The sequence below is a fragment of the Hyposmocoma kahamanoa genome, unplaced genomic scaffold (genome assembly GCF_003589595.1).
Source record: "Hyposmocoma kahamanoa isolate Upper Pololo Valley unplaced genomic scaffold, ASM358959v1 62, whole genome shotgun sequence".
NCBI lineage: Eukaryota > Metazoa > Arthropoda > Insecta > Lepidoptera > Cosmopterigidae > Hyposmocoma > Hyposmocoma kahamanoa.
Window position 1 is genome coordinate 7,327,110 of NW_020653850.1, and position 12,253 is coordinate 7,339,362.

General features: G+C 31.9%; 2 protein-coding genes across 2 annotated transcripts in view; both read left to right on the top strand.

The window, feature by feature from the left end:
* Positions 1 to 360: 360 nt before the first annotated feature.
* LOC113229742 lies at positions 361 to 1,748 on the top strand. The gene is made up of 4 exons (XM_026463425.1): positions 361 to 398; positions 624 to 896; positions 979 to 1,065; positions 1,308 to 1,748. Exons 2-4 carry the CDS (start codon positions 630 to 632, stop codon positions 1,746 to 1,748), a joined length of 795 nt encoding a protein of 264 aa, XP_026319210.1. The 5' UTR covers positions 361 to 398; positions 624 to 629.
* A 4,436-nt stretch (positions 1,749 to 6,184) lies between these two features.
* The window catches only part of LOC113229743, a 52,440-nt gene continuing 46,371 nt past the window's right edge, over positions 6,185 to 12,253 (top strand). Inside the window, exon 1 of the mRNA XM_026463426.1 lies at positions 6,185 to 6,241. Coding sequence (XP_026319211.1) covers positions 6,185 to 6,241 — 57 coding nt within the window. The remainder of the gene's footprint in view (positions 6,242 to 12,253) is intronic.

Below are 12,253 nucleotides of genomic sequence, written 5' to 3' on the forward strand. Positions count from 1 at the left end.
AGCTCTTTCAGCTGCATCTATTTTCTGCCTAGGGTGCTTCTTAAACCAAATAGACGTTTTGTTTCAGAAATTTTGCATGTTCGTTAAAACATTTTGGCCCTATTATTTTTTCAACGAATGTCGCTTAAAATATACGGTAAAATGGAGTGATGAAACTTAGATCATTTTTTCAGTTTTAATAAAAATAAAACTCGACCTTTAAATCATCCAATTCTATTATGATACATTTCGTTCATGTCATATGATACCATATTTATTCTATCTCCCGGGAGTTAAAACTCGTGATCATTTAACCAGACCGCAGCGCTCAGTCGGTTCAGTCGAAATCCAGAGTGTATCAAGGAATGACGTGACTCGAAGTTGCCGCCAGTATTTAATGAAAAACGGTCTTCTAAATTGTAAGTGCTATAAATTTCATTATTTATGTAATATTTCAAATTGAATTGTAATACGTTAACTTAATAGATGATTTTGATGTTATTATTTACTAGTTCTATTAATGTTACTTGTTCTGGTTAATTCATTATTTTAAGAGATTGATCTTATGCTAACCGCGTTGGTACATATTCATGGTAGTAAAAGGTTCATTTTATGTATTTCCCTTTTTATTACTACTATTTCAGATAAATATGGAGACAGAAAGACGGAAATTCTACAAACACAAAATCAAACGAATCTGTGTTTCGAACGAGGATGATACGTCTTCCGTAATTGATAAAAGCGACACGACCAAATCTACAGTAACAATATTAGGAAGTGCCACTTATCATGAACAAGTTAACGATTTAAGTATTTTTAATTCGAACAGCATAGATCAGCAACCGGAATCCTTGGTTAATGACCCAATTGATTTAAATTATGAATCGAACTTTTATGCCAACACTATGGATATACAAGTAGGTATATTATTTATATTTGTAATGCTTCTAATAGTAGCCATATTTTATGTAGTATCACGTTAAATTTTACTTATTTCAGCCAACAATTACACATAAATATATTCCTGGTGATTTGAAAGATGGGGATGTAATTATTAACGAAGTTACGATTGAAGTGGAAAGAGAGGTGATTTTTTTTTATTTACTCACTAGTTTTTAACGTAATAAAAAAGTAGCCAAAGTTTTATTTTGTATATTATAAACTACATTACTGTTAAGTTTTATCAAAATCTATTTCAATTAATAGTTTCAACATAAATGAACAACAAACATCGTTTTATTCATCTACCCTCATAAACTTTCGCGTTTACAGTAGAACCTAGTACGATGTAACATTTGATGCTTAATAACATTTAAATTGTCTTTTAGAATCAAGAAGAAAAGGACAAACCTGAAGTAAAAGAAATAGAAAGAACAATTAGTAACGACAGTCTGCAACCAACTATTACTGAAATTATACCTGAAACCGACATGGATATATTACGGAAATCTTTAGAAGAAAATAATACTGATGACAATGTTGAGATACAAACAGAGGTTGATCATCCAATAAGGAAGAAAAACAAACGAGTTCTAAAAAAAAGCTATGTTGATTTTTTAAGTGAAGATGAAGATTTTGCTTGGGACTCAACGTCGTGGAAAGAAACAGATGAGTCTTCAAGTGATCAAGATGATCAAACACTAACGAAGAAAAATAAAAAAAGCATGAAAGATGTAAAAGTAGGAGATGCAGGATTAAAAAAGAAAAGAACAAACAAGAAAAAGGTACGAAAGGAATCTAGATTACCAAAGCCAAATACATGGACCTAAAGAAACTATGCGACACTGGGGTTATACCCAAGATATTTCATAAAGAATACTTAAATCTGCAACATTGCAATTCCAAAGACGTTCTACTCGATACTGATGTAGAGGATACAGTTGAAGAAACTGATAATTAAATACTTTCTCATTTTTTCTTATCACATTTTGATTATTACCAAGCATTGACTATGCTTTATAATTAATAGGCGTTTTGTTGTTTGTACAAGAATTAGTTTATAGTTGATTTTCCTACATTGAAACTGATTTTACAATCATGATTATTATACTAAATGTTAAGGTATGTGATGTGTAATCTTATTCATTAAATCATTTAAAATTTTCTACAGCTATATTCTGCTTAGTCACTTTCTCACTAACAGTTCCTGCCAAATGTGTGAAAGTGACTAAGCAGAATACAGATAGAAAATGCTTTAAATATGAATAAGCGGGTAATACTTATATTCATTGATGCTGTTGCTGATTAAGGCTGACAAGTGAATTAATACAAATATTGATGTTCCTACATTGAGACTGATTTTACATGATTATTATTCTAAACATTATTACTATTATAAATACACACTACATACTCTAAGGTAAGTAGTGTGTAATATATTATTCATAAAAATATTATATAAAATTTGCTACAGTTATTTTCTGTTTTATCACTTTCACACTGACAGTTCCTGCCAAATATGTGAAAGTGACTAAGCAGAATAACGCTAGAAAATGTAATTTAAATATTTTTAAATTATATAAGCGGATAATACCTACTTAATATTATAGTTGATTTACCGAAAAATATTGTTTCCACATTGAGATAATTCTATTTTATTGTTTTTCTAAATAAATACTTGAACTGATTTTATGTTGGTTGTTTTTCTTTATTTATTCAATATAAATACCTGAGATTTTGAGTGATGGTGATATATTCAGGTTGTTTCAACAGCCATTGATAACATTATACGTAAAAAAATGTTACATCAAACGTTACATTTTCAATACTATTATGTCACATATGTCCATTAGCCTGCCATTCAATTTGATATCAATTGGCAGTTGAGATAAATAGCTTGCTACTATTTATTTCAGGCTGCGTCACTTCATGCTGTTTGGCTTATTCTGAAAATATACCGCAGAGTCACTTAAATCTTTTTTCCTTTCTCTAAAAAATAGTGGCTTAAGGCAATTTGTATTAAGCGACATTTATCTTTGTAATTAAAGGTCCGTTTTATTTGGTATAAGCATCAATAAATCAACGTTTTCAAATGAATTTGAATTTAGTTTACCCCATTCAAATAGCTGAAGAAGTTTTTTTGTTATGATTTTTTTTCGATTTTTTAAAACTTTAAATGGCTCTCCTGTAAAGTTGCAAAAATGTCGCTTAAACCAAATAGCCTTTCACCCCTCGATAAATACTTTTTAGGAGAATCTTATGAAATAAAATTAAACAATTAAATAATAAATTGCCAATAAAAAAATAAAAAAATGTACACTTAAACAAGACAACATTTAATTTACGATAATAAATAAATTCTCTGTATCCTCATAGGACATATTTTGAAGAGCTTCTTGGAGAATTTTCTTTACCTTAAAGCAACAGAAATTATAAATGGAATATTTGGCGTTTAATTTATTGTACAAAAATGGTCCAAGAAACACAAAAAATCTTGAAATAAAAGTATGTTTTGATGACATAATTTTGGGGCAGACAATATCTTTTCGTCTTTTATTAGTGTTTTCAGTAATATATGGGAGCAATACGTGCTGTTTGAGGACTGTGGACTTAATGAATAATTGCCTTACAGTTAATACTTTACATGACTTATACAGAAGGTCAGTGGGGTAACGGAAAGGGCGGTAGGTAGAAACAATAACTAAGCAATAACTTACTACTGCTACTATTATACTTAAGCAATTATATTGTATTTTAACTGTAATTAATTATGTGCAGTAAAGAATATTTCATGAATATTATAGTAGTCATAACATCATTATATTTCATTTTATATTTAATGAAAATAAATATTGCAGTTAAATAAAGTAAGTTAGAGAATTATGCCAGGATCCTTAGCTTGTGGATGTTGTAATCTACTCACCTCAGGGCGACGCGACACAAGCGTAACAATGTCATGTATGTATTTTAATAATTATTATTCTGTGCACAAAGCCTTATTTTTCAATTTTTAATACAAACACAGTGTGCGTGAGTGCGTGAGACAGGACGCACAACAATAGCCGGAATAGGAAGCGCCAACGGCAAAATGGACTCTTGTGCAGACTCGGTGACTCCCGGACAAGTTCCGTAACAAGGTCCTTGCCTTGAATAGGGTTTCTAAATATCTGAATCGATTACAAAGAGGTAAATAAATGCTGACACCCATCGTCGGACTTTGAGATATATACAGATTAGATCAGTTAGTAGGTTTTTGCCTCGACCAGGATTTTCGGTATTCATTGCAGTCTGATTTGATCGATTTTTAATACTTATAATTTGGAAACCCGGGTGTATTATTTAAGCTAATATTTTTACGCACAATTGTAAATCCGCAAAACAAATTTCTATTTCGGCACCATTATCTTCTATGGTGATGACTGTACCCTCTTATATTATTTATGGATTTTCACATCTATTATTTCCTAAATAAATCAAGAACAACTCTATCAAGTTGATCAATTAAATGTACCGATTTTTTTACAGGCATTATCATCCTTTACTTTAGTGTTTTTTAATCTAATTGAACACAATAGCCGAGAACGGCGTCACGCGTAAATTCTGCTCTAATTGTTTTAAGCCAGAGGAAATCCTGGTTCATTGCTGATTATAGATTCGTTGACGTTTTAGGATGCTCGGATGCCTCTCTAACTGTATAGGCTTTGTAATCTATTTGTTTTTAGGCCTGAACAAAACATATTTCCATTGAATTTCTATTAAAAACAGTTTCGGAGAAAATCACCTAAAACAGACAAGCGGACTACAAAATGATTCCATTGTTTCATTTTAGCTATTTCCGTTCCAAGGGGAATATGAGCTCAATTCTTAGACTTTTAATACACTTTGTTGATTGACCGCAAAATAGAAATACTTGCTTATAGTTAGGGTGACAATGTAAAATAAATTTATTGTTTTTTTAATACACATGTTATTAAATCAAGCCTTTTAAAATAAGATATCGATTTTCATGGCAGTCAAACTTAGGTTTTTGTGTTCATGGTAACAATTATTGTTATGACCTTCTCTTGATCCTCATGATCGTGTCTGAGATATGACAGGTTGTAATTTCGTTAACACATGACCAGTTTCTTTGTACCTCTAAACCAAGTTTATGAATCTGAACTTAATTGTGTTGAATGAAAGTACAGATTACCGTCGCGCTTATTTGAACAGTGAAATTTCCAAGGGTCGAAGTATTTTGGTTAAGTGTACAAACAGATCTAGGTCACGAAAACCATTGCTTTTCAGCCTCCGGCCGAACCATCGAACCAAAATACTAAATTATCAAACTCAGACTAATCATCGGTTACGGTCCAAAAAACATCTTTTAAAAATAATATTAAATTGACTGCATTTTAATGCAGACTGTAGTCTTACATTTTTATAGTTTAAAAATATTTTTTTGAGTACAATAAATTCCATTTATTTTTTATTGTTGCAGATTTGCCCGGCTTTGTCTACTCGAGTGATTCAAAGGTAAGTTTGATTACTGCATAAGCAGCTATTGTTTTAAAACAAGACCAATTGTAGAAGGATCCTGATTTGTATTATTAGTCTTATACTACAGGTTCCTTCCATAATTTGCTGTTTGATATTTTATTTAGACTTCAAGAAGGAATCTATCAACCGTTGCTCACCACTGTCACTGACCTACCTTCACAATTCACATGAATGTGACATGTGTTTGTTTAATAACTTACAATGACATTGTGCTTAGGAATCTGTATCAAATTAAGCTATAGTTATACGCACTTTCGAGGTATTTATTCAAGTTGAGGCACATCTGATTCCAATACATAGATAGAACATAGAATGGATCTTTAATCGCTTGAAAATATAAAACTGAAAATAACCACGGGAATTTATAATTAGATTTTGTTCTTCGACGCTTAATACGCGTCCCTTTGGAGCACTAGGAGTACAAACTTTTTTCAAGTTTTGTGTACATTGATTTGTTTTTTAACTTCTGATTGACGATGTCAACCATCTAGAGAGTCTATGGAAATGTCATATCGACAGTTCACGCTGACTTTGTGTCTTCACATCTCTTTATGTAAATGTGAAAATTTCGAATTCATTTTTTAATATTTTTCGTGAATCTATTTTTGAAGAAATTGTTTATTTTCGTGAAGTCATGGTAAAATATCATGTGTTATAAATTGTTATCGACAAAAGCGGTAGGATCTTTGGTTAGGAGCGCGAAGGAAGAAATCCTAGTGCGGTCATCATGTTGAACGAATGGTTGCATCGAAGAGAAGAAGAAGTTCATACAGAAGGTCTTCAGGTACAAATTGTTAATACTTGTTATGTAGAAAATGGCCATACAACGCGTCGTCATAAAAATGTTTATACTTACTACAAACATTGGTATTGCTTAGAGTCCATAACATTTCGTACTATTCCATCGTGATCTCACGATATCCACTGAAAGTATTTTTACTAGTAATAGCGACTTAAATTTGGAAATCTGAAAGACTTTTCGTACTACTATACTTCTGCTACTACTATTCCTTATTATAACTAACGTAATCGACATTTTCAGTGATATTGAGTTGATAATGTATCTGGTCGATTGCTGATGCAAAACGATGTCTACAACCTCCTCTGATCGTTTTTTTATATCTTAGTTATTTCAGTTTTACGAAATTCAGTTACGAAAGAGACATGGTACATGGTCTTTTCTTATGGGAGTGAGCGATTCGGCCAATATAATTGTAAGGACGCATGTCCTTACAATTATTTTTTTTTTTTTTATTTTATATTTTATTATATTGGCCGATTATAGTAACATTACTTTGTAAGCGAACACTCCTTTTTTAAAATATAAATAAATTAATTATACTTATACTGTTATCTGTAATCTAAATTAAATTTAATGTAATTCTTAATTATCACTTCTTTGATAATAATAATGTTCGGTTAATAATATTCAATTTAATTGTTATGTGATGTAATAAGTAATGTTAAATTTATTAATAGGTGTATACTTACCTAAATAAAGAAACATTTTATTTTATTTATTTATTTATCAGCAAAAATTTTTATTACCAAAAATAAACTTTAGGTTCAAGGTGTAACTTGAAAGTTACCGAAATGCAAATGCGTTAGTTGTGATAAGGAGGACAGATTAAGTGTCAATAAACATTGAATAAAAGAAATAATAGAGGCTACAATTACTTACATGTTTCTTAAGCTTAAGCTTTATGCTTACATTATTTATCAAAAACTAAATCAAGATTACCTTCTAAGACATGCAATACAATAAAAAATAAAATATACTAATAAAACATACGACTCAGCTACCAAAGGCTATGAAGTCATATACTAAAAATCATTAAAAAACATTAATTCGTATTCAGAAATGTTCACGTACACTTAGGGAAAGATTGTAAGAAACCTGCATATATTGCTTTCCTAGTAACCATTGTGAGCCTTTTTGTATATATGTGTTATTTGTTTACTTAACAACTCAATAAAAAATCTGTTTTAAAAACAAATACTTACACTGGTTACATTTCTTCATCCGTCACAAAAATCGAGCAACAATTATTATTCTTTGTACTTTTGTATAATTATAAATATAGCATAGTTTGCAAATATTGCAAAAAAAATTGTAATAGAAATGGAAGTAAATTAATTTCCTAGTCTGCGAACGTACGTAATTTTTACGCCCTGTTTGACCTATATATGTACATATGTATACACTGTTACATGTCTTACAGGTGAGCTTGTAAACTCCCGACTTCTTTCCGACTTTCCCTCTCTCCTTGCTATTTGGGTTCGCGCAGTAGCAAATTAATTTAATTCCATTTTTATTACAATGTATTTAAGTAACGCCTGAATCTATTAATTACAAAGTCCAAAATTAAAATTAAACTTTTTTTTGTAACAAGCTGGACTTACGTTCCACTTGCAAGGATCTTCTCTTCTCTAGCATTTTCGCGGTTCTCCAGATACAGTTTTATCCTTTAATTACTATCATTACTCATTATTTTCTTGGCATTGCCCTCAACACATACTATGCGTACACTCAAGAATTTTCGCGGACCATCAGATACATCTAAGCTTTAAGTTTTAAGGTTGACTTTCTTGTATTTCTTCGTCATTGCTGCTGTACGAGTATAAGTATATCGTCTTTCTGTAGCACCGTTAAAGTAATTGCTCTTCGCGACGAGTCGATGAGTATTTTCACACAGCCCTTTTCCTTACTCCATAGATTGTACTAAATTTTAGAGGGTTACAATTTTTATTTACCAAAATTACTTTCAAATCTTTTTACTGTTTTTTATCGGTTTATTTTGACATGATAATTGAAACACTTGATTGCGATATTATTATTAAGTATATATAAACAAGTAAGCATTTATTTAACTAATTTAATTTATATTGTTATACGAGTTATTATTCTATCATCCCACAACTCAGAAAGTCTGTTTAAATAATGCAAGATATTTATTTGTTTAAAAAGTGAAGTTAGGTACAATGAAGGTATAACATATTATGTTATTAATGTACCCTATATTTCACCAGAACTTAGTTCTAGTCAAAATTCTAGTCCTTCAATGAAACCTCTTTCAGATCAGAAATGTTCGTAAATATAGAAAACAGACTTTCATGTTACATTTTTAAAACATGTTCGCATCGCAGTATAAACACCTGTATTTTATTTTCTTAATTTCTATGTTTTTGTTTAGTCTATGGTTGCTGTAAAAAGAAGATCAGTGCTCAAGATCCCATTCAAGTTTTTACCTCTATAATGATCTTCGATTTTAATCACCATACTAATTACGACATAATTTGTCGTCGACACAGTAATGTTTTAATTGTACACCCTTCTCTTTTCTTTTTTACTAATAAGGATCCTCTGATGTAATTAAACATAAGTCATCTGTTAAATATAACATCTGTTTCAATTTGATTCTAGAATGCAGATTAGTTTAACAAGTTGCGTGTTTTCCTCATGATGGCTCTAGTGTCCCGATCGCGTGTGCGTCAATGCGGTTTCAAAATATACGATCGCCGATTGTTTCGCACACTCCAAAATTTTAAATTCGAAAATGAGGATACAAAAAGAGGAGAGGGGCCAACCGCCGCGCGGTGCCCACCCAGTCGGCAGCGGCGCAGTCTCGCAATGCCGCTCCGCCGCAGTCCTGGCTGAATACCGCCAATTCCTTTGCCATACCATTTTAAAAGCCGACAAGACTTATAACCATGTCTCCCTCTATTCAATTAATTACTCTACATCCAATCACATACGACTTTAATTCCATTGTTAAACCGACGACTAATTTTACGACAGAGATAATGATTAAATTGTTTGGTATGTCAAATCAAACAAAATTATGCTGTTATATCTTGTTTAATGGTACTTTTATGTTGGTTCCTCACATACCGACATGGATACCCCCAAGTGAGATTTCTCTTTTAAAGGATGCCTTTATAATGTTTTCTTTAATTTGCTCGCAGATTACGGGCATTTAAATTTTCACTTTTCCATAAATGTAGACATTATTTTAAACTTACTACCTATATAATATCTTTGTGGTAGAACAAGGCGCAAGTGAAATTCCCTTTTAATCCTTTATTAAATTATCAATATTAATTTTATAGTAGATAATGTAAGACCTGAAATTTTTAAGAACTAAAATATTTTTGTAAGAATGACTTGTATTATAAGAAGCGAAGGCCTTGCTTGTGGAGCGTAAATTAATCCTGTTACAATTAGAGAAACCTAAAATATATTTTCCAAATTTTAATTTAATTTTATGTATTTATTTCTTTATTTGCAAACTTCACAGTTCTTAAACTTGATTTATATAGTCTTCAATTATAAACCTTAATTTATCGCCAATTCTAAAAGTTTGTCAGGTTACAATTCACTCTTAACCTTAAAACTAGTTTAATGTTATAATTAAATAACGTAGAATAGGGGTTAATATGAGAAAAACAACAACAACAACAGCAGCAGTAATAATAATAATAATGTAGATAGTTATGTTTCAAAGATAGTATGCGTGTGTCCGTATTTGTGGATTTGTATGTGCGCGTTTATGCGCGTGTGCTTGCGTGCATTTGTGCGTGTATGTATATGTAATGCGCCCATATAATTCACCCCTGTTGACACGGAGAATTACACTATATACTTAAAACCGGAGCTGTATATTATTATCAATATAATTAACTTTGTGACGTAATGTAAAATATTATTACGTAAAATTGTATCTAGAGAAATCCTGTAAAATTTTCATTACTGAGAATTTTGGTCACTCTGTATACAATAGACAATTTGTAGCTCATCGTTTATAGATGTGCTGAATATAATTGACGGTAAGTAGAAACTGTGGTATTTTTCGATTTAGAATCGCGGCGTGCGCTCGCGCAGTTTTCACGGTCCCCCTACGCTCACCACAAACGTGGTCCGGAATCCGCGCCGGCTCACTGGTGCCTCTTGGCGACACTTGAATAGAAGGTATGATTGTAGACTCCGCATTTGTTGTAAATGTTGACATATATTTTTAACAATGTACAGGATTCAAATGCAAAAAATAGTTAACCTTTTATTGTTGAAATGGATTATTTTATATTTATATCTGGTGAAATTATAAATTACACGCACATGGAACTTGTCAACTTATGTCTCAGGGTGACGGCCGCAGTGGCAATGCCAATCACATCTTTGCGATTTAAAGCTTTGAGTGGCACTGCAACTGTCGTGGATAGGCGTGTAGCCTATCATCAGGCGCACTTGTTCATCCCGTCACTTAATATTATAAAAAAGATAGATATATTTATATAAAAATCTTATAATCTCTGTCTGTTGAAATGAAGCAACCACAAAATTTAAATATTCTTTTAAATAGGAAATGAAATTGATGATACGCGATATAAAACCGAAAAAAAATAAAAAATATTTATTTTTTGTTTTTCAAACAAACCACCGTTTCGGATCCCAGGGTCACGGCTGAACTGTAAAGGGCCCACGTCAGCCCAGGTCAGCCGCGACCGCAAAAAACAAATGTACACGATTCAATTCCCAAAAAATTGTAACATTTCCTTTGCGTAACAATAGCGAAAACCTAAATATTCTTTTAAATTTAATTGTAGATTTAACTTTTTTCATGTACTTAATATATAAAAATCTTCTAACAATTAAAGTAATAATAATTGTTATGCAATGCGGCTTGGGAACTTCACACACATAAACTTCGATCACTGAAGGTGTAAGCCTAAGGACTCATGGGACTTGTCAACTTATGTCTCAGGGTGACGGGCGCAGTGGCAGTGCCTCTTAGATCTTTACGATTTAAAGCTCTGAGTGGCACTGCAACTGTTATAACCTACCATCAGGCGCACAACTTGTACGTCCCGTCACTTGATATTATAAAATAAAAATGTTTTTATATCAATTAGTTGTATTAACTCCATTTAACAAAATTATGTACGAACAACGATACATCAGACTACACATTTTTGTTCGCCTCCAGTGCAACTGAACAAGATACGTCAATGTGTAGCTTAATGTGCTGGCGTGGTGCTTTGAACAAATCATATTTGGTTATTCACAGTCCAAATTCTTACTGTAGTTTCGTTATAAAATGCATAATCACGATGAGTTTGAGCATAATGACCGCAAGGGAATTAGCAAATGAGTAAGAAGGTATTTCGACAGGCCCGATGTGTGCCGACCTTCGAGAGTGACGTGACGTCACCGTGTTACCGCATTAATAAATTCACCTTTACAATGACTACTAAGATCGTTAGGGACTTTCTTTGTATACAACATAGTGTAATATGTTGACACCTTGTATCTATTACACCATTTCAATATGTAGATGACTTCTGTGTTAACAGTAATATAATATTTTTGTCACTATACATTTCATTAATATGTGTTCGTATTGCTTTCATTTTTTAGAAGAAATGGAAACATTCAAACGAAGTATATTGGAAGAAAAATTTGGAAATGGAATAGTTTATTTTTTTATATAAATCAAGTCAATTGTTTTCTTAAAAGCGAATTTATAATTCAACACGATTTTCATCGCGCTCACCCCGCGCGGCGTGTGTCTAACTGTCGTGGCAACACACGATCTATTTATTTAGCTTTTACGTTTTGACATAAATACAGAGGAATTTAAATGTTGTTGCCTAGTAAATAGAATTCAGATTCGCCATTAATGTACATGAAGGCGTGGAAATCGGTCGGTCGCCGGGCGGCCGCCGCGCGAAAACTTTTCCTACTGTAACTGGGCGCTAAAGGTTTATTAGTCCCAAACCTTTAGCCTTCTAGTGCCCA